Genomic DNA, 27496 nt, shown 5'->3' with positions numbered 1-27496 from the left:
ATGTCTTGGTATGAAGCTGAAGCATTAAGAGTTCCTTTCACTGGAACTAAGGGGCCGTGCCCAAACCCCTGAATTCAATGACTGAAAACTTTTGCCAACGCAGTTTATTTTGCAAAGCAGGGAAAAAAGTATGTAAAAATGGGTCAAAGCTCACAGAAACTGTGTTGCATAACAGCAGTGCATTCTGGGAATTTGAAACCAACAAGTGCACCAGTGGTGTTGGTGTGGAAAAACCTGACCTGATTTTCTTACTCTTAGAGCGCTAATTCATGTCTGCACAATTAAAATACGTATATACAATGAAGACAAACTAATTATCCTCTTTATGCCATTCTTTCTTCACTACCTTATGTGCTTCAATGTTGTTATGTTTCCCTGGACAGTAATCTGATAGCAAACACTCTCACCGAAATGTGTTAGACTCTTCACTCTTGCTAATATCACTTCACTTCATCAGTTATTACAGCGTTAAGCAATGCTATGTTAGCACTCAGTCTTCGAGGGTTAACGAGGCTAATCTATTAGCTGCACACTCTGCTGTGAGTCTTGCGTCTGCATCGTGATCCCAGCAGTCTTCAAGCAGCTCTTGGAGAAGCAAGTCCTGCAAATAGAGGTGATGAAGTCTTAACAGACGCATTAAAACGGGGTATGTTCTTTTATTTATATTCAGAAAGATGTCACAAGAGTAATCTGCCTCAGTAATCAGGCTCAAAGGAAGCGAATGCTTAAGTTTTAATGAAGTAAATGCTGTTAAAGTAACGCAATATGGGACACGTATCTGGCATCCTCGGAAGCACTCAGGTGATTTTAAAAGCTCAGGAAATTACTTTGAATAATTTTCCTGTGTAAAGACCTTGTACCTGGGAGACTCTGGCCCACAGGTGAGGTATAGCTGGACGGTGTCTTTTCTCCACCACAAAAGTAAGAAGATCTTCAAGGGATGGACTGCGTCCCAGTTCCATCTCATAAGGCAGCGTATGCTCAGGACCAGGAGAACCTAGACTTGATGAATCGCATGAAGCACTTACATCTACACTAACTTCAAATACAGCACATACCTTTCACATATGATTTATTTATTATTTTTCACCAAAATGCTTTTTAATAATTTGCATTAGATAACATGTTGATGACATCACCTTCAGCCTTTCTTGACTTTAATATCATTTTCTGAAAGTAGTTTTTTTCCAAATTTAATTCATTTTGTTTAGAGCTTTGTCACAAAGCAGATTTAAAGAAATATATTTTTAAAATATATATATTTTTTTAAATATTGAAATCCAAATATCTTTCAAGACACTTTTGAGTCAGGTGAGGTGTGTCAGGTGAGTAAAGGTCATAATGGAGATATTGGTCAATTAAATATCTGAAAAAAATAGATTAAATATATATTTTAAACATCAGGATCAAAATGAGGTGTAACATCACAATAACATAACAGACAGCAACATACAGGGAGACAGAGATTGAAATCTTTCACTAGGTTAAATCTTTAATATACAGATTTTAATATATCCCAAAACGTCCGATTAGCAGCTAAACACAACCACAGCATGTTGTTTTGTGCACAATCATTGTCTCAAGTATTTGTCCTCTGTATAAACCTTGACGAATGTTTTTTCCCCCTATCTGCATCTGTTTAAAAAGTGTGACTTTATACCTGTACAGAGGTCAGAGCACCGCATCAGCATCTCCCAAAGCAGTAGCCCTAACGAATACACATCTGCCTGGAGCAAACAACGTCCGCTGCTCAGATTAACGCATCCCTCCAAGATCTCAGGTGACATGTACTGCAGTGTCCCCATTTGCATTTTGCCCTGAAATACATACACAGATCATTCTGAGCAGTGACAGGTGTAGTGAATAACTCTGCCATGATCTCCTCGTCATGGCACCTGTTAGTGGGTGGGATATATTAGGCAGCAAGTGAACATTTTGTCCTCAAAGTTGATGTTAGAAGCAGGAAAAATGGACAAGCGTAAGGATTTGAGCGAGTTTGACGAAGGGCCAAATTGTAATGGCTAGACCACTGGATCAGAGCATCTCCAAAACTGCAGCTCTTGTGGGGTGTTCCCGGTCTGCAGTGGTCAGTATCTATCAAAAGTATCCTTTAAGTCCTGTAAGTATAGAGGCCCACGGAGGCCCCGCCTTGCAACATACAGGACTTAAAGGATCTGCTGCTAACAACTTGGTGCCAGATACCACAGCACACCTTCAGCGATCTAGTGGAGTCTATGCCTCGATGGGTCAGGGCTGTTTTGACAGCAAAAGGAGGGAACAACACAATATTAGGCAGGTGGTCATAATGTTATGCCTGATTGGTGCATGATGCCATTTATACCAGTAGGAAAGAAAAAAAATAGTCGTGTAATCATCTATTCCAAAGATTAACACAAGCTGACTCAGGACATAATTAAGAACTGATAACAGCAAATAATGTAAAATTAACCAGTCCAACGTTAGATAATGAATCAGTGATGCAAACCTCGACTATGCCTGAATATCCCCGTCTCTGTAGCACTGTGGAGCATCCAAAGTCACACAGAGCGCAAGAACCATCAGCTTTCACCAGAACATTACTGCTGCTGAGATCACAGTGTGCCACCGCTGGTTTATAGACTCCTACAAAACAACACAAAGAACAAACCAGCCATGTACACTATATAGCCAAAAGTTTTGGGACACCCCTCCAAAATATTGAATCCAGGTGTTGTTTTTCAGGGGTTGGGCTCGGCCCCTTAGTTCCAGTGAAAGGAACTCTTAACGCTTCAGCTTCATACCAAGACATTTTGGACAATTCCATGTTCCCAACTTTGTGGGAACAGGTTGGGGATGACCCCTTCCTGTTCCAACATGACTGCACACCAGTGCATAAGGTCCATAAAGACATGGATGAGTGAGTTTTGTGTGGAGGAACTTGAGTCCTGACCTCAACCCCATAGAACACTTTTGGGATGAATTAGAGCAGAGACTGCGAGCCAGGCCAAAACTGGGACATCTGCCTTTACATGCACGTGAATGTAATATGGAGTCGTCCCGCCCTTTGTAGCTATAACAGCTTCAACTCTTCTGGGAAGGCTTTCCACAAGGTTTAGGAGTGTGTTTATGGGAATTTTTGACCATTCCTCTAGAAGCACATTTGTGAGGTCAGGCACTGATGTTGGATGAGAAGGTCTGGCTCGCAGTCTCCGCTCTAATTCATCCCAAAGGTGTTCTGTGAGGTTGAGGTCAGGACTCTGTGCAGGTCAGTCAAGTTCCTCCACACCAAACTCACTCATCCATGTCTTTATGGACCTTGCTTTGGTCACTGGTGTACAGTCATGTTGGAACAAGAAGGGATCATCCCCAAACTGTTCCCACAAAGTTGGGAGCATGAAATTGTCTAAAATGTCTTGGTATGAAGCTGAAGCATTAAGAGTTCCTTTTACTTGAACTAAGGGGCCGAGCCCAAACGCTGAAAAACAACACCTGAGCTCAATGATTTGGAGGGGTGTCCCAAAACTTTTGGCAATATAGTGTATCTGGGACACATAGAAAATGGTCAACTCCAGAACTATTGGCACCTTTCAAGAAGAAGAAATTAGTTAGGAACTGATGCAGGAGGATGAAGAGACTTCCACCAACCTTTAAAAAAATCATGAACATGAACTTCACCAAGCCACATTAGCAGTACAGATGGACTCATCAAATTCACCTGGACATTTAATGAAGTTTTACATTATGAAGCTACAACAGGAATCATAAGCTTCATGAAGCTTCATTAGAGCTACAACTGGAATTGTGAGCTTCATGAAGCTTCATTAGAGCTACAACTGGAATTGTGAGCTTCAGAAAGCTTCATTAGAACTACAACTGGAATTGTGAGCTTCATAAAGCTTACTAAGAGCTACAACTGGAATTGTGAGCTTCATAAAGCTTACTAAGAGCTACAACTGGAATTGTGAGCTTCATAAAGCTTACTAAGAGCTACAACTGGAATTGTGAGCTTCATAAAGCTTACTAAGAGCTACAACTGGAATTGTGAACACCATGGAGCTTAATTAGAGGTACAACTGGAATCATGAACTTCATGAAGCTTCATTAGAGTTACACCTGGAATCATGAAATTTATAAGGCTTCATTAGAACTAAAACTGGAATTGTGAACTTCATGAAGCTTCATTAGAGCTACAACTGGAATCAGGAACTTCATAAAGCTTCATTAGAGCTACAACTGGAATTGTCAGCTTCATAAATCTTCATTAGAGCTACAACTGGAATTCTGAGCTTCATGAAGCTGAAATAGAGCTACAACTGGAATCGTGAGCTTCATAAAGCTTCATTAGAGCTACAACTGGAATTGTCAGCTTCATAAATCTTCATTAGAGCTACAACTGGAATTCTGAGCTTCATGAAGCTGAAATAGAGCTACAACTGGAATCGTGAGCTTCATAAAGCTTCATTAGAGCTACAACTGGAATTGTCAGCTTCATAAATCTTCATTAGAGCTACAACTGGAATCGTGAGCTTCATAAAGCTTCATTAGAGCTACAACTGGAATTGTCAGCTTCATAAATCTTCATTAGAGCTACAACTGGAATCGTGAGCTTCATAAAGCTTCATTAGAGCTACAACTGGAATTGTCAGCTTCATAAATCTTCATTAGAGCTACAACTGGAATTCTGAGCTTCATGAAGCTTAAATAGAGCTACAACTGGAATCGTGAGCTTCATAAAGCTTCATTAGAGCTACAACTGGAATTCTGAGCTTCATGAAGCTTAAATAGAGCTACAACTGGAATCGTGAGCTTCATAAAGCTTCATTAGAGCTACAACTGGAATTCTGAGCTTCATGAAGCTTAAATAGAGCTACAACTGGAATCGTGAGCTTCATAAAGCTTCAATAGAGCTACAACTGGAATCGTGAGCTTCATGAAGCTTCCTTAGAGCTACAACTGGAATTGTGAACACCATGGAGCTTAATTGGAGGTACAACTGGAATCGTGAACTTCATGAAGCTTCATTAGAGTTACACCTGGAATCATGAAATTTATAAGGCTTCATTAGAACTAAAACTGGAATTGTGAACTTCATGAAGCTTCATTAGAGCTACAACTGGAATCAGGAACTTCATGGAGCTTCATTAGAGCTACAACTGGAATCATGAGCTTCATTAAGCTTCATTTGAGCTACAAATGGAATTGTGAGCTTCATTAGAACTTCACCAATCCTTCTTAGCACTACAACTTGGATCATAAACTAATTAATGCTACAGTACAACTGGAATAAAGAAATTCATGGAGTTTCAACTTGGATCATAAACTTCGTCTGAACATTAAGACCATTAAAGCTACAGTAGAACTGGAATCATGAACTTCCAAGCTTCATCAATGCTATAATTGGCTTCATGAACTTTAAGTAAACATCACCTGCATTAGAGCTACAAGTGGAGCCATGAACTTCAATTTCTGATTCCTAAAAACCCTTAAAAGTGTGGCATTGGTGGTGGAAATGATGATGGTGGTGGTAGTGGTGGTAATGGTGGTGGTGGAAATGGTGATGGTGGTGCTGATGGTGGTAGTGATAGTGGTAATGGAGATTGTGGTGGTAGTGGTGATGGTGGTGATGATGGTGGTAGTGATAGTGGTAATGGAGATTGTGGTGGTAGTGGTGATGGTGGTGATGATGGTGGTAGTGATAGTGGTAATGGAGATTGTGGTGGTAGTGGTGATGGTGGTGATGATGGTGGTAGTGATAGTGGTAATGGAGATTGTGGTGGTAGTGGTGATGGTGGTGATGATGGTGGTAGTGATAGTGGTAATGGAGATTGTGGTGGTAGTGGTGATGGTGGTGATGATGGTGGTAGTGATAGTGGTAATGGAGATTGTGGTGGTAGTGGTGATGGTGGTGATGATGGTGGTAGTGATAGTGGTAATGGAGATTGTGGTGGTAGTGGTGATGGTGGTGATGATGGTGGTAGTGATAGTGGTAATGGAGATTGTGGTGGTAGTGGTGATGGTGGTGATGATGGTGGTAGTGATAGTGGTAATGGAGATCGTGGTGGTAGTGGTGATGGTGATGGTGGTGATGATGGTCACTCGTGCTATGACAAGCTCAAAATCTCACTCATTAGCTCATTTTCATAAAGGCTACTAATAATTCTGGAGTTGTCCACACAAAAATGTTCTATACATTGGTCTGAAGCTCCTCACCGTTCATTTTTAAGTCCGTGTGCAGATAGGCCAATCCTTGCGATAGGGTTCGAGCTAGTTTTAGAGTACAGGCCCAGTCGCACACGGTTCTGGACAGCAATGCATTCAAAGAACTCTAAAAATAAAAAAAAGTTTTAAGCAAATTTATGAGACTGAACAAGCAACATGAGATTAAGTTGGATACCAAATTAGCAGTAAGTGTACTAGAAAATGTGGACTGAAGAATAAATTAAAAGAAATATTTTTTTCTTTGTTGTCAAATATTATCCAATGATATTGGTGTAATAGGAGTCCAGTAAAGTGCTGCCTGAATCCCAGTATGGCTTCCACTATTATTACTGTGTGTGTTACAAAATAGCACTTGATCCAGTACATCCAATTATTAGCATTTTTCCTTCTGGTACCCTTGACCTATTCCTTAAAAAAAACTCACCTGGGTTGCCAGTTCCAATACCAGCAAAAACTCTTTCCCAATTTTTCCATGTCCAAAAAACCTTACGATCCCAGAATGCGTCATTAAAGGCAGCTTGTAGACGTCTTTCTCTTTGTTGAACTCTTGCTGTAGCGCTGTCGGAAACACTTTCAAGGCTACGGACGATCCCTGGAATATTCCCTGCCACACGCTTGCAAAATGGCCGCAAGCGATAACCTGGAAAAATAAACAAATTGATATAATGAAGGAAAAAAAGCACTTAACATTGACTCACTAATGATTAAATGTTCTGATTATTGATCAGATTTTTTACTTTCTGCATCTCCAGGTGTTTATCCAGGTCAGTATTAGAAATCTCAAAGACATCATGTGTGTTCGGAGGTGTTACAGGTCCTTTATTTAGGGAAGAAAAATAACATATTTACATTATTACACATATCCATTTTTATAGAGTTTCCTGAAACATGTTCCTTTTTACACAAGTGTGCTGTGAAGTTGATTATTTTCCCATAACCGCATGTTCCGAAGTGTTTTATTCCTCTTAGTCTTCCCCTAACCATTGTGGCTCTTTTTCTCTCTGTGGAAAAAAACCCTCTTCTCTGCTGACCTACAAACCTTCACGTGAAGGAAAACTTTGACATTAACAGGCTTTATATCCAATTATTCAAATCTTTCCTAAAATCTACAACTGGAATTATGAGCTTCATTAGAGCTACAACTGGAATTGTGATCTTAATGAAACTTCATTAAAGCTACATCTGAAGTCATGAACTTCATGGAGCTTCATTTGAGCTACAACTGGAATCGATAAATTCATGGAGCTTTACTAGAGCTACAACTGTAATTGTGACTTCATGAAGCTTCATTAGAGATACAACTGAAATCATGATCTTCATGAAGCTTCATTGGAGCTTAAACTGATATTGTGATCTTTATGAAGCTTCATTAGAGCTACAACTGGAATTTTGGACCTCATGAAGCTTCATTAGAGCTACAGCTAGATTCATGATCTTCATGAAGCTTCATTAGAGCTACAACTGGAATCATGAGCTTCATGAAGCTTCATTAGAGCTACAAGTGGAATTGTGAACTTGATGAAGCTTAATCTGAGCTACATCTGGAATCATGAACTTCATGGAGCTTCATTAGAGCTACAACTGGAACTTTATGAAGCTTCAATAGAGCTACATCTGGAATCGTGAACTTCACAGAGCTTTAAAAGGGTATAGTGGCACCACCACAAGCAGCATACTGTATAATAAGCATATTTCATAGAAAAGTACAAAGTTAGAATTTGATGTTTAAGCGATGGTATTTAATAGAAAATGGCAATCTTACTGCATTGCTTAAGAAGAATTTTCCACTTCAGTGCCATTACAAGGGAAATGAATAGAAACAGAGCTCCAGCAGGAATAATGAGGACGTTGACGGTCAGAAGATCTACACAGAAAGCATGGGATGTTCTCTCAGATCATGCTTTTAGGTACAGTAGAGTAAGAGGTACAGGGTCTCATGACCAACAAGAACTATGAATTAACTTTCAGAAACAAAATGAGGTGAAACTAAATAAAAATATACCTGTAGTACCTGAGGAATACTGAGGCTGTGTGTATTCAGTCTGCTGGGCTTGTTGATTAAAGCTGATGTTCGCATTGCAGAAATCTGAGCTGCAGACACACCTAATGAACTTCTGATGAAGAAGTGATGCATGGCATGAGGAGTTTGGGCACCTGGTTTGGATTATACTACAACCTAAAGAGAGAAAGATAGAGGGATGGGGAGAGGGGTGGAGCGAGGGATGGAGAGAGAGTGAGAGAGAGAAAGAGGTGGGGAGGGGAACAGAAAGAGAGATTGAAAGAGAGATGTATAGAGAGAAATGGACAGAGAGAGAGAGGGGTGGGGTGGGGTGGAGAGGGGAACAGAAAAAGAGAGATAAGGAGAGAGAGAAATGGACAGAGAGAGAGGGAGAGAGAGATAGAGAGGGAAACAGAAAGAGAGGCAGTGAAAGAGAGAGAAATGGACAGGGAAGGACAGAGAGAGACAGAGAGAGGGAGTAGCAGAAAGAGATTAGAGAGAGAGAGAGAGAGAGAGAGAGAGAGATGGGGAGGGGGCAGAAAGAGAGATAAAGGAAGAGAGATGGACAGAGAGAGAGAGAGATTAGAGAGAGAGGTGGGGAGGGGGCAGAAAGAGAGAGAGAGACAGAGAGAGAGAGAGAGAGAGAGAGAGAGAGAGATGGGGAGCAGAAAGAGAGAGAGAGAGATTAGAGAGAGAGGTAGGGAGGGGGCAGAAAGAGAGAGAGAGAGATTAGAGAGAGAGGTAGGGAGGGGGCAGAAAAAGAGAGAGAGAGAGAGAGAGAGAGATGGGGAGCAGAAACAGAGAGAGAGAGATTAGAGAGAGAGGTAGGGAGGGGGCAGAAAGAGAGAGAGAGAGAGAGAGAGAGAGATCAAACAACCAAGGAAACAAATCAATATTCATGAACAGATTTCATCATATATACAGTATGCTAACAAAATCCACAGGATGCAGGAGACGGTGATTGTGTAAAGCTTTCATTTCATTTCAATTTAGCCTTGAAATACCAGGAGAATTTAAACAGTGCGGGAATCTGGAGGCTAAACTGGACAATGTCACAACATGGACGCTTACACAGATTACTTCTCTCAAGAAACAACAATGAAATGGTTTCAGTCAGAACTACAGTCAGAGAAAACCAATCAAAACCTCCTAATCAAGCTGATTCCAGGTTTAAACAGTGCTGTGGTTTACATCAAAACTCAGATCAAGTCTGCCTTCACAATTTGTGGAACAAACATCAGCATCATCTAGCTTCTGACGATTGGGTCAGCTTTCCAAAGGACAGGAGGAGGAAAGGCGTTACGTTACTCAAGAGGATGGGTGTCGGCTTTCGGCTATCCAGCAGGAAGTAACCCATACAGCACTCAGTTCTGGCACAGTGCTGACTGGGTCCACTTATATTCCCTGCTCTCCGGATCCATTTAGTGTTCTGTGGACTAGCCAAGAACACACATCTCCTGTCTGAAGTGACCGCTGGGGACGGGATGCATGTCGACAACCAAGCTATGGATGCTAGAAAAAAAGGATCGATTATTAATTAGCTGTTTTATTTATACACTTCAGAATAACAAGTCATATTGTTGTTACTCTTTTTTATTTGCTTTTGTCTTAGTTGTAATGTATTAGACAGTCAGCATTTTCTATTCCTGATTTTGTTTTTTAATCCTAGTATGGAAAACCTAGTCTCAGATCATTTTACTACACAAAAAGGAAATAAAATGGCAACTTTAAACAAAAAAAAGTTCTAAATTTTATTTTCTAGCCCCGATTTATTTTTTTAATTTGGGAAATCCAGTCTCAAAAAAAGCAGCTATTTTTCTATCCTCGATTTATTTATTTATTTATTTTGGAAAACACAGTCGAAGATTTTCTTACTACAGAAAAAGCAACTTCAAACAAAAAAAGTTTATGTATTTTAACATTTGTATTTTCTATTCTCGATTTTTAGGGCCCAAGCACTAGCAGTGCGAAGGGCTCTCTTGTTCCTCTAAGGATTTTTTTTTTTTTTTTTTTTCAATCATCTGGGCACTTTTGGAAAATCAGCAGACAGGTTGGAATCTGCGGCCATTAGGACGTCACTGTGGCTCGGCCCTGGGCGTGGCACACACCCATCACAGCGCCCCCTGGTAAATCTTGCTGCATAGCTGATACACACTTGCACGTATCCATGTAAAACTTGGTACACACTTAGATCTCATTGAGCTGAACAACTTTCACATTGCACGTCATTAAGTCTAATCCACAGGAAGTCAGTTATTTTGAGTAGTTTGCAAAACTCACCTAATGGAATTTGAAATACTCCTCCTAGGGAATTGATACAACCGCCACCAAACCCAGGCTAGTATGATCTCAAGACATTGATACAACCGCCACCAAACCCAGGCTAATATGATCTCAAGACATTGACACAACCGCCACCAAACCCAGGCTAGTATGATCTCAAGACATTGATACAACCGCCACCAAACCCAGGCTAATATGATCTCAAGACATTGATACAACCGCCACCAAACCCAGGCTAATATGATCTCAAGACATTGATACAACCGCCACCAAACCCAGGCTAATATGATCTCAAGACTTTGATACAACCGCCACCAAACCCAGGCTAGTATGATCTCAAGACATTGATACAACCGCCACCAAACCCAGGCTAATATGATCTCAAGACATTGATACAACCGCCACCAAACCCAGGCTAATATGATCTCAAGACATTGATACAACCGCCACCAAACCCAGGCTAATATGATCTCAAGACATTGATACAACCGCCACCAAACCCAGGCTAATATGATCTCAAGACATTGATACAACCGCCACCAAACCCAGGCTAATATGATCTCAAGACATTGATACAACCGCCACCAAACCCAGGCTAATATGATCTCAAGACATTGATACAACCGCCACCAAACCCAGGCTAATATGATCTCAAGACATTGATACAACCGCCACCAAACCCAGGCTAATATGATCTCAAGACACTGATAATGCAAAATTGTTAAGGGATTTTTGATCTCAAACGGTTCAGCCGTGAGGAGCCTTTAAACTTATGGCGAATAAAACGAAACAGGAAGTGGCTAATAACTTCTGTGTACATTAAGTGATCTACATGAAACCTTAGGATTATGTTAAGCATAGAAAGTTGATCACACAGATATGACAACTCGGTCATAGTGCCACCAACTGGCAGCAGGAAGTGTGTCACTTTTTGAAATCGCTAATATTTTGTCCCTTACTTTCACTTGATTTGCATCAAAATCAGTCAGAATAATGTCAGGACATGGCTGATGTGAAACTGTGAAGGAATTTTTGATACCTTGAATTGTGTTACTATGGCGACGATTTACATGAGAACATAATAGAAGAAACTTAATCTTCTCATATCTTACGAGTGGAAAGGCCTAATGTTCCAAAATATTTTGCATAAAGAGTGCAAATGTTTCTGAGAAAGGCCAGTGTGGCTGGTCCCCGGGCGTGGCACAGGGCTGTCACAGCGCCCCCTGGAACTTTGTCAGAAATATAGCTGCACAGCTCATTGTACATAATGCACACATATTTTAGCACAATTATAATTACACCTGTCACTTTATGTGCTGTAAATACTACCTTCACATACTTTTCTACACACACTCTGACATAGCCTTATTTATTTATTGATGTACATATTTACATATTTATCTGCACTTGTTCATTTGCACAATTTCTACTATTTGCATTTCTGGTAGATGCTAAACAGCATTTCATTGCTATGTACCTGTACTTTGCAATGACAATAAAGTTGTATCTATCTATCTATCTATCTATCTATCTATCTATCTATCTATCTATCTATCTATCTATCTATCTATCTATCTATCTATCTATCTATCTATCTATCTATCTATCTATAATATTCACTTGCACGTATATGCATGACATGTGGTATACATTTAGATCTCATTGAGCTTAATGACGTTCATCCACCTGTCACAGGGTCTGCTTAACAGGAAGTCAGTTATTTTGGGATGTTTGAAAAATGCACCCAATGGATTTTGATATACAGTACTTCTCCTAGGGGATTTATATGATTTTGACCAAACAGGGTACAATATGGTCTGAAGACATTGAGGATTTGAAATTGTGAAGGGTTTCTTGATATCTCAGACGGTTCAGAATAGTTAGTGTGCAGCTTGTATAGCAGCATAGATTTATTGTCCTCTGAAAATAACTCAACATACAAGTATTATTGTCAAAATAGCTGGCAACAAAAGTGAGTACACCCTAAGTGATAAAAGCTGTATATCTTTTAACAGTGCAAAGTCACATGTCCTATTTATCATGTTCGTGTGTTTGTCAGCTTGATAAGTCCATACAAATTTGTGTATCTTATACTGTAGAGCATTTAGAATTTGGTGCTTTGAGTACAATTCACTCATACTGACCACTAGACGATCAACATGGCACCTCATGGCAAAGAACTCTCAGAGGATTTGAGAATTAGAATTGTTACTCTCCACAAAGATGGGTTAGGCTACAAGATGATGGGTTACACCCTGAAATTGAGTTACAGTACAGTGGCCAGGGTCATTACAGAGGGTTTTCCAAGACAGGTTCCACTCGGAACAGACCTCGCAAGGGTCAGTCAAAGAAGTTGAGTCCTCGTAGTCTGCATCAGGTGCAGAAGCTGCCTTTGAAAAACAGACGCATGAGTGCTGCCAGCATTGCTTCGGAGGTTGCAGAAGCGGGTGGTCAGCTTGTCAGTGCTCAGGCCGCACACTGCAACAAGTTTGTTTCCATGGCTGTCATCCCAGAAGAAAGCCTCTTCTGAAGTTGGCTCACAAGAAAGCCCACAAACAGTTTGCTGAAGACAACTTGTCCAAGAGCATGAATTACTGGAACCATGTCCTGTGGTCTGATGAGACTAAGATAAACTTGTTGGGGTCAGATGATGTCCAGCATGTGTGGTGACGCCCTGCTGAAGAGTACCAAGAAAATTGTCTCTTGCCTACAGTTAAGCATGGTGATGCTTAACTGTAGCATTGTACTCAAAGCACCATCATGTTCTGGGGCTGCATGCCTGCTGCTGGTACTGGGGGGCTGCGGTTCATTGAGGGAGACATGGATTCCAGCATTCTGAAGCAGAACATGATGCCCTCCCTTCAAAAACTGGGCCAAACAGCAATTTTTCAACATGATAACGAGCTCAAACACACAGCCAAGATGACAGCTGCCTTGCTGAGGAAGCTGAATGTAAAGGTGATGGAGTGGCCAAGTATGTCTCCAGACCTGAACCCTATTGAGCACCTGTGGGGGAGAAGGGGGAGAAGTGCCATGTGTCTAACATCCAGCAGCTCTGTGATATCATTATGGAAGAGGATCTCAGCAACAACATGTGCAGCTCTGGTGAATTCCATGGCCAGGAGGATTAAGGCTGTGCTAGATAACAATGGTGCTCACACAAAATATTGACACTTTGGACACAGCTTTGAGGTGTTCACTTAGGGTGTACTCATTTTCATTGCCAGTTATTTAGACAATAAAGTCTTTATGTTGAATTATTATTAAAGGACAGTAAATCTGTACTGCTATACAAGCTGCACTCTAAAGTATATCCAATTTTCATTTCTATAGTATTGTCCCTTGAGAACATATAATAAAATGGTTGCTGAAATGTGAGGGATGTACTCATTTATGTGAGATACTGTAGATTAGAGTCATTGTCCCTTTGGACATCACTGGACATTGCTATGATCTGTTTCATTATACCCAAACTGTCACTTTTGTCCTTATATAGTTTAGATGGAGGGTCAGTTTTCTTTTTGCCATTAGTGTACATTGCTTTTATCAGTTTCATTAGACCCAAATTGTCACTTTTGTCCTTTTGATATTTCCCTGTTAAATGCATGTACCCACTGTGCCCGCTGTGTCTGGTGCTCCTGGGCAGCGATGGCACCGTTGCTTGGGCCCGATTATCGTTGCTTGCAACTATATTTATTTGATTATTTTTATTGTTATTTTATTTTTAAGACATTTTTACAGTTGCATTTGCTATCCTCGATTTTATATTTACTTTTTAAAATTATTTATTTTTATTTTTTTGACATTTTTAATACAAAAAGGAAAAAAGCAACTTTAATTAAAAAAAAAGCAAACAATAAAAAAATAGGATAAATTTTGTATGTTCTATATTCTATTATTATTACTATTATTATTATTATTATTAATTAATTATTATTTTTTTTGGAAAACCCAGTCTCAGACATTTCACTACAACAAACAGCAAAAAACAAACAACACCAAACTGTTTTACACCTGATACACCAAATACAAACTAGATTAAAATCTGCATTTTTCCCCTTGATATTTTTAGGTTTTGGAAAATCCAGTATCAGAAACATTTAATTAAAAAAAAATATTATTATTATTATTATTATTATTATTATTATTATTATTATTATTATTGAGTTTAGAGACAAGTGTTTGATTGAAAAATCCCAGTCCCAGACATGATCATTAGACAATATCATTATAATAGTATGTATATAAATATTATTATTTATTATACTTTTTTTAAATAACAATATATAGCATATAACACACAAGCACTATTTATTATGTTCACACAAAATAAATATTTTAAAAAATACAAATACAAAAAAATATTACTACTATTATTATATTATTATTATTATTAATAATAATAATAATAATAATAATAATAATAATAATAATAATAATAATAATAATAATAATAGTTTTTATATATTTAATAAACTGTACATGAACATGAACTTAGTAACAAAAAATCTTTTAAAAAGATATGTTTTTACTTTCTTTTCAAATTTCAGGTTAATAATTTGTGTTTGGCTGAAAAACAGGTTGAAAAAAAATCTCCTGCTCTTGTCTCAAAGTTGTTAATATGTCAGTGAAGAGTAGATTATTAAAATAAAGAACAGAAAGGATTGAATTGGTCACAATACTGTTAAGAAAGTGTCGAAAGTTCAGCATGTAGCCTTCACAAAGCAACAGGTGAAACATTACAGTGTTTCTATTGTCTTTTCATTGGCAGGAAAACAAAGAAAAAAACCACCCAAAATGCTTATTAGATTAAATTGATTAAATTTCTATACACCATTAATACACAATCGTCTGCTCTGGATGTTCTAAACCTTTCAGTTGATCTCATGCTACATTTCCACCAGAACAAAAAGAGAGCGAGCGATTTTCTTCGCCCAAACCTGCAGATTAAAGCAACATCAACCCAATGGCTTCCACCATGTTCCTCCTCTTACACAGTAACGCCTCAATCATTTTTTTGATGTTAAAAACACTTCTATTTACATCTGTAAGTCTAGCTTTGAACTTACCTGTGAGAACAGATCTCAGTGAGAGTCGCATTCTTCACGGGGACCAACAGACGAACGCTTTGCACAGATGCTTCGGGAAAACAGAAAGGAAAAGAGATGACCTTGAAGACGCTCGTTCACTCCCACGTGGGATGATTCCAACAACAAAACGCCACACATTCCAGCCAAAGTGGAAGTTTGTGCCAACTTAGTGGATCCTTTATTCTCACGCTTGTATATAAATAAAAGCTTTTTGAACACTTTTACACTTTCATAAGAAAATAAGGCACTTTTAGATACTGATCAGCCAACATTAAAACCACCTGCCTAATACAGTGCAGCTTCTCCTTTTGTGCCACCAAAACAGCTCTGACCCTCGATGCCTGGACTCCTGAAGATCTCAGAAGGTGCTGTGGTGCACTGAGACTTAAGTCAACAGCAGATCCTTTAAGTTGTAAGGTTGCCTCCATTGGATCAGACTTGTTTATCCAGAACATCCACAGACGCTCAGATTGAGATCTTGGGAATTTAGAGGCCGAGTCAAGACCATGAACTCTTCATCATGTTCCTCAAACTGTTCCTGAACCGTTTCTGCAGTGGAGCTGTGAGCATTAACCATGCTAAATGAGGCCACTGCATGATATCAGGATTAACCATTGTCTGCTGCAGTGTGTAACACAAACTGACAATCTACTGATTAGGAGTCCAACGCCTTAACCACTAAGTTTATTTATTATTTATTTATATATTATTATTATTATTATTATTATTAAAATAGATAGATAGATAGATAGATAGATAGATAGATAGATAGATAGATAGATAGATAGATAATAAAACAAAAAAACTGAAATTATTCGTATAAAAATATTACTTTATTGATTACAGTGATTTTACAGTATCAGGTAATTATTTCTTTTTTTTCTCCATTCTGTTTTTCTCCAATCAATGATATTTCACGTCAATGAACTAAATAAAGGAAACTTTTTAGAAAAAAAAAAGATGATGCTGGTTTAACACACACACACACACTGGTTAATGGAGATGATGCTGGTTTAACACACACACACACAGGTTAATGGAGATGATGCGGGTTTAACACACACACACACAGGTTAATGGAGATGATGCGGGTTTAACACACACACACACTCACACGCAGTATTTCACCAGTGAGTTAAATCCAATCAGCGCTACACCGAACTGAACTCTTGTAAACACAACCTCAACAGAAATGTCAGCGTCTCTCCGTATTTAGATCCAGAAATTTCCGTTTTTTCTTCGTACAGGAAGTGAAGACTAGGTTTGTGCTGTTATTCTGCCTGAACAGCGAAGTTATCAAACTGAGCTAGCTCATACGCGCTCGTGCCGATAGCCGCCCAGCCGTGTTTAGGGGTCAGAACGATCGCGTCCTTCCACAGCACACGGCCATTCAGTTCTGCAGAGGCATAAAAACCCTGCGGATAAAAACAGGGTCATGAACAACATCTCAGGTTCTGATTCCACAAAAACACTCACTGGTCTTTATAATGAGTTATAATCCCACTCTCTGGTGTTTATAATGCTTTATAATCCCACTCTCTGTCTTTATAATGAGTTATAATCCCACTCTCTGTCTTTATAATGAGTTATAATCCCACTCTCAGTGTTTATAATGAGTTATAATCCCACTCTCTGGTGTTTATAATGAGTTATAATCCCACTCTCTGTCTTTATAATGAGTTATAATCCCACTCTCTGTCTTTATAATGAGTTATAATCCCACTCTCTGGTGTTTATAATGAGTTATAATCCCACTCTCTGTCTTTATAATGAGTTATAATCCCACTCTCTTTCTTTATAATGAGTTATAATCCCAATCTCTGGTGTTTATAATGATTTATAATCCCACTCTCTGTCTTTAGAATGATTTATAATCCCACTCTGTCTTAATAATGAGTTATAATCCCACTCTCTGTCTTTATAATGAGTTATAATCCCACTCTCTTTCTTTATAATGAGTTATAATCCCAATCTCTGGTGTTTATAATGATTTATAATCCCACTCTCTGTCTTTACAATGATTTATAATCCCACTCTCTGTCTTTATAATGAGTTATAATCCCACTCTCTGTCTTTATAATGAGTTATAATCCCACTCTCTTTCTTTATAATGAGTTATAATCCCAATCTCTGGTGTTTATAATGAGTTATAATCCCAATCTCTGGTGTTTATAATGAGTTATAATCCCACTCTCTGTCTTTACAATGATTTATAATCCCACTCTCTGTCTTTATAATGAGTTATAATCCCACTCTCTTTCTTTATAATGAGTTATAATCCCAATCTCTGGTGTTTATAATGAGTTATAATCCCAATCTCTGGTGTTTATAATGATTTATAATCCCACTCTCTTTCTTTATAATGAGTTATAATCCCAATCTCTGGTGTTTATAATGATTTATAATCCCACTCTCTGTCTTTACAATGATTTATAATCCCACTCTCTGTCTTTATAATGATTTATAATCCCACTCTCTGTCTTTACAATGATTTATAATCCCACTCTCTGTCTTTATAATGAGTTATAATCCCAATCTCTGGTGTTTATAATGATTTATAATCCCACTCTCTGGTGTTTATAATGATTTATAATCCCACTCTCTGTCTTTACAATGATTTATAATCCCACTCTCTGTCTTTACAATGATTTATAATCCCACTCTCTGTCTTTATAATGAGTTATAATCCCACTCTCTGTCTTTACAATGATTTATAATCCCACTCTCTGTCTTTATAATGAGTTATAATCCCACTCTCTTTCTTTATAATGAGTTATAATCCCAATCTCTGGTGTTTATAATGAGTTATAATCCCAATCTCTGGTGTTTATAATGATTTATAATCCCAATCTCTGGTGTTTATAATGATTTATAATCCCACTCTCTGTCTTTACAATGATTTATAATCCCACTCTCTGTCTTTATAATGAGTTGTAATCCCACTCTCTGGTGTTTTGAGACAATATCTTTTTAAAAGCATTGTTAAAAGCGCTATACAAATAAAATTCTACAAATAGAATTCAACTGATTCAAACCAGCAAACAAACCTGGACGGTCAGAGTCAGAGTGTACCAAACATGAGCTCGGGTTCTGGACGGTCCCTCGGCCAGGATGATTTCTCCACCTTTCAAAAAAACAAAACAAAACACACACTTCTTTTATTGCAGCAAATAAATGCGTGAATAATTGCATTTTTTCTTCATATCAAATCTGTCCATATTTACATTTCTGGCATTTGGGAGACGCCCTTATCCAGAGCCCCTTACATTTTTATACAACTGAACAATTAAGGGTTAAGGGCTTTGCTCAGGGGCCCACCAGTGGCTGCTTGGTGGACTTGGGAATTGAACTCATAACCTTCTGACCACTAGTCCAACCACTAAGCTACCACATTCTGCTCTGGAGGTGTTTTAATTCCACGTGTATGCGTGACGATTACAAATAAACGCCTATAAAAGCGAAAAGTTTTTTCCCCACTTACTGAGGTCATTGGTGATTCTGTAGGTTCCGTCTGCGAAAACCCAGAAGAAGATTCCCCGTGCGTTCCTGATGGATCCTCCCCCTTTATCCACTCTCGCCGCCACAAACACGCCCCCGGTGTCCACCTTCTCCATGTAGACGTCACAGGACACGCTCATTTCCTGCCTGCACGAATAAAGTTCATCTACTCTACGCATGGATACTGTTAAACATTAAAATGTGTTAGATATAAAATATAAAACATTCCTTTGGGACGTTCTGTTCAGAGGAAAACGATCAAGTCTGTAGAAGTTACAGCTACGAAAGAAGAGACAGATCGTGTGTCTCGTTTTACGCACCAGGAATAATCCCCGATGACGCTGATGGTTTGATCTGCGTCCGCTACCCACGTGACGGGCGTCTGGGTCAACACCTGACGCAGCGTGTAAACGTGAGCGCCGGCGTCCGTCAGGTTCATGAAGTACTCGAACACTCCGGTCTGGTCGGCAAAATGGGGAGCTTCTGAGAAGTACGGGTTTTCTTTCGGAAAGAAGAACACACTGTTGGAACCTGGCACGTTGATCTGAACCGTTTCTATAGCAACAGGTCGTTCACAGAGACTTGGTGGAAGGAGTCTCCAGTTTCAGTGCTTTCTAACGTCGGTAAAGCTGGAACTCACACACACTGGTGTGTATCCAAATTATAAACGTGAGGCTCTTTATTTCATAAAAAAATATACAAACCCAAGCTTAACTAGCATTAAACACAGACAAGACGTGACCACGTACTGACGTCGAAGTCATCCGAGTATTTTTTAGGGAAGGGGGCGGAGCCAGGAGGCTCTGGGTAACTCCCTTTAGATCCTGTGGTGATGGTGGTGAGGGTGTAAACTTCATCGACGTCCAGGTCCAAGCTGAACGTCCCATTAGATACCTGTCATGAGCAGATTTCAGGAGAGTCCTTATTAAACTGATCTTATTACCAAGAAGCATTTTTTTTCTAGAACTTTTAGAGATTTTAATTTGATTTACCTTTACAGGCTTGAGTTTTTGAAAGAAGAATGGCTTTTTGGTCTTGAAATCAAACTTGGACTGCCACACTTGCAGCTCACTAACCGAAACCTGAACGCAAAAAAAGCATTCTACTTTAATGAAATAACTGGCATAATGGAAATGGTGGAACGTCTGAGGATACGTACGAACGATCCCTTTAAAGAGAACGTGGCTTTCTGTTGCGTGACGTTGTAGTGAGGCAGAGGAGGTCGGACGCACTCAGAGTGATCGTGAGTCTGGAGAAGAAACAAAAAACAAAAACAAGTTAAAAATAATTATTTACACCGAGAGAATAATAAAATCTTACCATGGTTTCGATGACTATTGTCAGATTTCCGTTCTGATCCGTCAAAGCCACGTACGTCCCGCCGTATGCCATGTGGCCGACGGTCTGCAGATATTTCCACCCAGGCTGAGTGAACTGTGTGGTGTGGGCTAGGAGATAACATTTCCTCAAGCTCAGCGTCAAAGACAAAGCCGTTTTAGACTGAGCTTCATTTCTGTGAGGTATATAATAAAGCACCTGTGATCCAAATGGGGGATTCCACAACGTAATGTCCGCTCCACGGCTCCTGAGCGGTCATCAGCCCATCTCTCCCAAACGGAAGATCCTGATAGTAGCTGGCCACCAGGTTCCAGGAAATAGTGCTGTAAAAAAACAAGAGTTGGTTTTATTATTTAAAACATACAGGCATAACATTCTGACCACTGCCAGGTGAAGTGAATAACACTGATTATCTCCTCATCATGGCACCTGTTAGTGTGTGGGATATATTAAGTGAGTGAAGACTGCGAGTCAGGCCAAAGGTTTTGGGACGTCTGCCTTTCCATGAATGTAATATGGAGTTGTCCCACCCTTTGCAGTTATAACAGCTTCAACTCTTCTGGGAAGGTTTTCCACAAGGTTTACGGGAATTTTTGGCCATTCCTCTAGAAGTGAATTTGTGAGGTCAGGCACTGATGTTGGACAAGAAGGTCTGGCTCACAGTCTCCACTCTACTTCATCCCAAAGGTGTTTTATCAGGTTGAGGTCAGGACTCTGGGCAGTTCCTCCACACCAAACTCACTCATCCATGTCTTTACAGTATGGACCTTGCTTTGGTCACTGGTGTGCAGTCATGTTGGAACAGGAAGGGGTCATCCCCAAACTGTTCCCACAAAGCATGAAACTGTCCAAAATGTCTTCGTATGCTAAAATAAACAACTCAATGATTTGGAGGGGTGTCCCAAAACTTTTGGCCATATAGTGTATGTACCAAGCATCATCTCAGTGACCTTTAGAGTCAGAACAGGATGAGGATACATTTCTTCCTGCAGACTATTCGAACCCTCATCCTGGACAACATGTGGAACTAAAGTTTGGACTTTTCTTGATTTTCACTACACATGGTACTGTGTATCGTTTGTGTGTCAAATTCGTATTTTAACATCATCTCTTTCTATGAACTGAACTGAATACTTTAATGGTCATTTGAATAAACTGCATTAGAATCAATAAGTAAAAACTGACCTTCTTTAGGTTACAGCTCGGTTTCAAGCAGATACCGAACATTGTCCACTAGAGGGCGCCAGTTACAAAAAACCGGTAAATACTTGTCTATGGAAATAGCGCTATGGCTTTGTTAGCATGGATATGAATGTAAGATATAAAAGAGAAAGCAGGCGTACGCAGACATCATGCCGTTGACGTAGTTCTGGTTGAGGATTCGAGCCCAGCAGCCTCCTCCAACATCATCGTTGAAGGTACTGTAGTCTTCAGAAGACCACAGCTGCTTCTTCAGGGTCAAGGCTTCAGGGACGGTGAATGTTCCAGGGTAGTGAGCCCTGCAAGACACACACACACACACACACGTCAATATATAAACATTCACAAACTTTCTTGTGATTTTGTTTTCGATAACAAGTTTTTGTCCATCGCTTCTTTTTAATCTTTAATGGTCATTCATGTTTATGAAGATAATAATGTATCAGTGTGTGGTTTATACCCCAGAACATCCACAGCACTCCTCAGTTCGGGATCCAGAAGGACAGAAAGTGTTATCGGCTGCCACAAGTTGTCACTGGCGATGATTTTGACCCTCTCCAAACCGCTCTTATCCAGAGTGTAGCGCAGGATCTAATGAGGTGTCCCACGGTTAGAGGAGGAGGAGGAGGGAAACGCTTTTCACACAATTACCGACTTCCAGAAACTTCCAGACAAGGTGCTTCTACTCTGCTTACCTTGATATATTTGCTGTTATAACTTCTTTCATTCCATATCTGTGCAAAACGTAAAAAACAACAAATAAATAAATAAATATTTAAAAAATTAAATTAAATTAATAATGAAGGTTTCCACTTTGCCAAGCATTTTGGTGACACATTAATAATAAAAATATTAATAATTACCCCAACATAATCAATGTCCAGATCATGATATTGCTTTGCTCCAATAATCCAGGACACAACGTAAAATGCGGTGATATCAGGGTAGTGATAGGGCCAGTTTTCCCCGTGACCCACCCATCCAGGAAACGCCCATGGCAAGCCTACATCACATCAGAACTAAGACGTATTCAACTTGAAATGTTAAACGATTATTTCACATAGACATGTATCCATAATGTGTGTGATCCTGATATGCTGACACTGTGTCACATGTCTGAGCTTCTTAAAGGTTTGTGTGAAAACTACAGCGCATGACGGTTGATGAGATACCTTAGTACTAGATTATAATTAGCAGCTGCTCCATTTTTACTGACCAAAAGCGACATTTGTTTTCTTTTGGCTCACCAGCCTGAGGCTCATGACCGCACAGGTCGAAGCTTGATAACGAAACTTGAAACAAAGTTAAAAAAAAAAATATATATATATATATATATATCAGACTGACTGCAGAACAAAAAGTTGACAGGGTGGAGTCAGACCTCATCTAACTCCTCCTACACATGCAGAACTGGGTGGAGTGAAGACCAAAAGAGGCGGAGTATGTTATCCATCCATTTTCTATACCCGCTTTATTCCTAATTAGGGTCACAGGGAGCTGCTGGAGCCTATCCCAGCGCACATTGGGTGAAAGGCAGGGGTACACCCTGGACGGGTCCCCAGTAATAAGTAATATCAGTGTAATTAAAGCATTAAAGCAAAACCCACCTATCAGTGTGATGTTAGGATTCCTCTTCTTGGCCTCTCTCATCAGCCACCATTCATATCCCCTGAAATAATTCTCATCATTCGGATAGTGCATGTGGGATGGCTCTGTACCATCTGTAAAGAAATACAATACAACATAGCTTGCCGATGTAAGTTCTTCCTGCAGTTGATCTGTAGATTATTTGAGTCCTTTGACCACAGGGTCTGAAGACGTACCTGTCGTCTGAGCATCACCTCCAATTTCAACTTTTAGGATCTGTAAAGAAGCTCCAAATTTGGGCTTAAACAAAAAAAAAAAAAAAAAAAGACAGGAGAATGTTACGGAGATCTGTTTTTTTGTTAAAGATGACACAAAACCTGCACATTTCAGAGCATTTACCTTGAAAAGGTAATCCAGAATTTGACTCCTGTATGGTTCGGCATAGTTCACGAGAAGGCGAGATGTTGCCTGGAAACAGATTAATCACAAATTATGAGTAGTGAATTCACATATTATAGCATTTCTAACATTTTAAAGGAAAGCTCTAACCTAAATGACTTGCATTTAAATCTTCAATAGTGTTATAAATAAACACAGATCAGGCATGACATTATGACCACCTGCCTAATATTGTGTTGGTCCCCCTTTTGCTGCCAAAACAGCCCTGACCCATCCTGCACTGTGTATTCAGACACCTTTCTATTAGAACCAGCATTAACTTCTTCAGCAATCAGATCAACAGTAGCTCGTCTGTTGGATCGGATCACACGGGCCAGCCTTCGCTCCCCACGTGCATCAATGCCGTCCGTGACCCTGTCACCGGTTCACCACTGTTCCTTCCTTGGACCACTTTTGATAGACACTGACCACTGCAGACCGGGAACACCCCACAAGAGCTGCAGTTTTGGAGATGCTCTGATCCAGTGGTCTAGCCATCACAGTTTGGCCCTTCATCAAACTCGCTCAAATCCTTACGCTTGTCCATTTTTCCTGCTTCTAACATCAACTTTGAGGACAAAATGTTCACTTGCTGCCTCATATATCCCATCCACTAACAGGTGCCATGATGAGGAGATCATCAGTGTTATTCACTTCACCTCTCAGTAGTCATAATGTTATGCCTGTTCGGTGTATCTTGCTGCAGATATGTGGACATGCATGGATATAAATGCACATACAGAACACAAACTAGGATAAAATCTAAACACAATCCATGTGGATAATGCGGATATTTCTAGAAGTGTTGGAGTAAAGGACTTGTTTAGATACGTCATGAAATAATCAGGCACAGGAAACCTCTCATCTTCTGCTAAGTGGATGCATTAACAGTTTTCTGTATTCTCATCTTTTCAGTCATAATAAAACAATGCACAGATCACAGAATATCAGCGAAAGCAGCAATAAAAGTTGCCCTTACCCCACCGCCACTCAAACCCCCGATGCCATCAAATGTCCGTCCAAATCCACCACTATCATCTATAAAGTAGTTATTATCAGCTGAACAGAACAGGAGCCACAACGAAATGAAGAAAAACACACAACTGTTTACTTTTCTGCTCATTCTATCTCATTGCGCCGACACAAAACAAATCACCTGCTCACATGACAGCTACTTCCGCAATGACACGCGTGACAAAACCACGCCCATTTCTTTGACGTCACTGACACAACACTGATGCCGGAAGTATGTTTTCTCATGCACAAGCGTTTTTTTTTAAAGCGTTTTATTATAATTGTTTTTAAATCTAATAATAAAAGTATTAAAAACAAAACGTGTTCTTTTTTTTTTTTACTGATTAGTCATAATAAATATAAGCCATATTTTATACACTCTAAAACCGTTATTTTTTATTACAGTGGGGGAAATCGCAACCTATATAATATTTCTGCACATAAATAATGTCAAGTGAAATCTTTAAACAATATTAATAAAAGTGTATTATATGAGTTGTTCAGGAAGTAAATCGACTGCTAAAAATAGACGAAATATTATTTTTTATGTAAATATTATTACACGTGCTATTATTATTATTATTATTATTATTAATAATAATAATAATAATAATGATAATAATAATAATAATAATAAAACTGAACATACAACTGGGACCTTAATTGTGCTGTCCCTCTATGAATAAAAACTACATAACTATACTTTCGAAACATGAGTCGAATCAATTGTGTTGTGCAGAATCGACTCCAAGCTTTGGAGTCGATTCCACACAGTGCAATTGGAGTTTTGGAGTCGATTCCATACAGCGCAATTGGAGCTTTGGACTCGATTCCACACAGTGCATTTGATTCGGCTAAAGTAAAGCCGGAGTTCTGAGAATCGACTCTTCATGAGAGTGACTCGCTGCAGTAGCATAGCGACGAAACTAACACAACGTGGCTGCTGAAATTTGTGCTGTCTCTCTATGGATAAAAACTATATAACTATATACTGTCGAATCGTGAGCCGAATCAATTGCGTTGTGTGGATTCCACACAGCGCGATTGGAGCCTTGGAATCGATTCCACACAGTGCAAATGATTCGGCTAACCTAAAGCCGTAGTTCTGAGAATCGACTCTTCATGAAAGTGATTCGCTGTGGTAGCATAGCGACGAAACTAACACAGCATGGCTGCTGAAAAGGAGAAGCGTTTATCCAAACGCGTTTTTATCAACAATGTGGATAAATATACTTCTAAACATATAGGAAAGGTAAAAGTTTTTTTTATGCCATTGCGTTTCTATATCCTTCACACTGAACGTGAATGAGTATTTTAGCTTAATATATACTGTAGTAGCCATTGTCAAAACTAATCATATAATCATAATTACTTTTAGCTCTGGGTTTTTATCTATTTATCTGTCAATTATCTGTTTTTATCTATTTTTCAGTGTTTCTGGTGATGGGGTTCATATGTACAACAAAGAGTGCCATTGCATTACACTGATCAGGCATAACATTATGACTACCTGCCTAATATTGTGTTGGTCACAAAACAGCCCTGACCCGTCCTGCACTGTGTATTCTGCCACCTTTCTATCAGAACCAGCATTAACTTCTTCAGCAGTTTGAGCAACAGTAGCTCGTCTGTTGGATCGGATCACACGGGCCAGCCTTCACGCCCCACGTGCATCATTGAGCCTTGGCCATCCATGACCCTGTCGCCAGTTCACCACTGTTCCTTCCTTGGAGCACTTTTGATAGATACTGACCACTGCAGACCGGGAACACTCCACAAGAGCTGCAGTTTTGGAGATGCTCTGATCCAGTGGTCTAGCCATCACAATTTGGCCCTTCATCAAACTCGCTCAAATCCTTATGCTTGTCCATTTTTCCTGAATCTAACACATCAACTTTGAGGACAAAATGTTGACTTGCTGCCTAATATATCCCACCCACTAACAGGTGCCATGATGAGGAGATCATCAGTGTTATTCACTTCACCTCTCAGTGCTCAGAATGTTATGCCACATCGGTGTATGCTTCTCTACTATGTATATTTTTGACTTTTCTTTCTCATACCTTCAGTTTTTAGCCTCATCTGCTGTTGGAGATTCCCATCTTGCTGAACAATTACAGGACGAACACACAAGTTCCCAAGAAGGCATTTATCACATTGTTGGAACCGTTTCGGGTAAAACTGAAGAGAAGTCCAGTTTCGCAGTAGAAGAATACACTGTGAGTGAAAATCATGACTATAGTTTATGCACAGTTTTATGGTACATGTAGATGGTTTCATGTCACATGCTATTTCTTGTGAGGTTTTCGTATTCATTTGACTCATGCCCTTAGCACATGACACGTGAAGAGCTTTTCCGTCACCTGATGGAGTCGGATGTCATCGTTTATAACATTTACAACGAGAATGCCGATCAGATTGAAGAAGCCTCTTGGGCTGTCTCAGGTATCTGTAATAAATTGTTTGGCTCGTATTTTCTAACCTTCTATTAAAAGCTTTATCCTTTATCTCTTCATTAAAAGCTCTTCACAAGGAAATTGATGCATTTCCTCGACCAAAGATGTTCATCTTGATCTCCTCGGTCATGACGTGGGCTCTGACTCAGACACTCGATCCAGTAAGTGTAGAACTGATTAGCTTATATATTGTGAACACCATTATAACTTTTATTATAAATTGTATTGTGTTGTTGTTTTAACTGTAGAACGATCCAGAGATTCATCTTACAGAATGGGACTACAGGAGACGGAAACCCTATCCCAGCTTTAAAGATCATCTCACTGTGGAGAAGCTTGTGGTTAAACTGGGAAAATCGGTGAGCTTAGCATCAAGCAATCTCCTCAAACAGCTC

General features: G+C 39.4%; 3 protein-coding genes across 12 annotated transcripts in view; 1 reads left to right on the top strand and 2 right to left on the bottom strand.

Moving 5' to 3' along the window:
- Window positions 1-89: 89 nt before the first annotated feature.
- LOC131359626 (anti-Muellerian hormone type-2 receptor-like) lies at window positions 90-15704 on the bottom strand. Of its 4 annotated transcripts, none has more exons than XM_058399626.1 (11): window positions 15550-15704; window positions 9506-9709; window positions 8201-8374; window positions 7961-8062; window positions 6936-7015; window positions 6623-6838; window positions 6190-6304; window positions 2486-2622; window positions 1661-1817; window positions 861-997; window positions 90-601 (listed from the first exon to the last, which is right to left on the bottom strand). In XM_058399626.1, the coding sequence occupies exons 1-11, from the start codon at window positions 15578-15580 to the stop codon at window positions 491-493; spliced, it is 1464 nt and encodes a 487-aa protein (XP_058255609.1). In that variant the 5' UTR covers window positions 15581-15704; the 3' UTR covers window positions 90-490. The 4 variants fall into 4 exon arrangements, with proteins under 4 accessions (XP_058255609.1, XP_058255610.1, XP_058255611.1 ...); XM_058399627.1 differs by having other exon boundaries at window positions 8210-8374; XM_058399628.1 differs by lacking the exon at window positions 9506-9709.
- A 695-nt stretch (window positions 15705-16399) lies between these two features.
- galcb (galactosylceramidase b) lies at window positions 16400-24828 on the bottom strand. Of its 2 annotated transcripts, XM_058399888.1 has the most exons (17): window positions 24611-24827; window positions 23593-23661; window positions 23430-23493; window positions 23214-23327; window positions 22470-22609; window positions 22302-22340; window positions 22067-22197; window positions 21750-21905; window positions 20605-20729; window positions 20389-20516; window positions 20228-20317; window positions 20061-20150; window positions 19818-19962; window positions 19389-19569; window positions 19052-19215; window positions 18618-18694; window positions 16400-16985 (listed from the first exon to the last, which is right to left on the bottom strand). In XM_058399888.1, the coding sequence occupies exons 1-17, from the start codon at window positions 24752-24754 to the stop codon at window positions 16842-16844; spliced, it is 2001 nt and encodes a 666-aa protein (XP_058255871.1). In that variant the 5' UTR covers window positions 24755-24827; the 3' UTR covers window positions 16400-16841. The 2 variants fall into 2 exon arrangements, with proteins under 2 accessions (XP_058255871.1, XP_058255872.1); XM_058399889.1 differs by lacking the exons at window positions 16400-16985; window positions 18618-18694 and having other exon boundaries at window positions 19096-19234; window positions 24611-24828.
- Window positions 24829-25758: 930 nt separating this feature from the next.
- LOC131358973 (adenylate kinase 7-like) overlaps window positions 25759-27496 on the top strand; it is a 7600-nt gene continuing 5862 nt past the window's right edge. For 3 of the 6 annotated variants that reach the window (XM_058398448.1, XM_058398443.1, XM_058398449.1), the window contains exons 1-5: window positions 25759-25897; window positions 26715-26864; window positions 26979-27090; window positions 27141-27262; window positions 27350-27460. In XM_058398448.1, the coding sequence (XP_058254431.1) occupies window positions 25814-25897; window positions 26715-26864; window positions 26979-27090; window positions 27141-27262; window positions 27350-27460 (579 nt within the window). In that variant the 5' untranslated portion in view covers window positions 25759-25813. Of the gene's footprint in view, window positions 25898-26077; window positions 26865-26978; window positions 27091-27140; window positions 27263-27349; window positions 27461-27496 lie in introns of all 6 variants that reach the window. The other 3 variants (XM_058398447.1, XM_058398446.1, XM_058398445.1) reach the window with 3 other exon arrangements.

Source organism: Hemibagrus wyckioides, linkage group LG09, assembly GCF_019097595.1.
Source record: "Hemibagrus wyckioides isolate EC202008001 linkage group LG09, SWU_Hwy_1.0, whole genome shotgun sequence".
NCBI classification, from domain to species: Eukaryota; Metazoa; Chordata; class Actinopteri; order Siluriformes; family Bagridae; genus Hemibagrus; species Hemibagrus wyckioides.
This window is presented reverse-complemented; position numbering and strand designations above follow the sequence as displayed.

Coding starts and splice junctions, on each gene's coding strand:
- galcb (XM_058399888.1), bottom strand. CDS start 24,754: ATGAGCAGAAAAGTAAACAGTTGTGTGTTTTTCTTCATTTCGTTGTGG. Junction 20,318..20,388: donor CAATAGTCATCGAAACCATG/GTAAGATTTTAT, acceptor TTTCTTCTCCAG/ACTCACGATCACTCTGAGTG. Junction 19,570..19,817: donor CTCGGATGACTTCGACGTCA/GTACGTGGTCAC, acceptor TCTTTCCGAAAG/AAAACCCGTACTTCTCAGAA.
- LOC131359626 (XM_058399626.1), bottom strand. CDS start 15,580: ATGCGACTCTCACTGAGATCTGTTCTCACAG. Junction 9,710..15,549: donor ACTGAGATCTGTTCTCACAG/GTAAGTTCAAAG, acceptor CTTTTTTTCTAG/CATCCATAGCTTGGTTGTCG. Junction 8,375..9,505: donor GCCGACACCCATCCTCTTGA/GTAACGTAACGC, acceptor TTCTCTCTTTAG/GTTGTAGTATAATCCAAACC.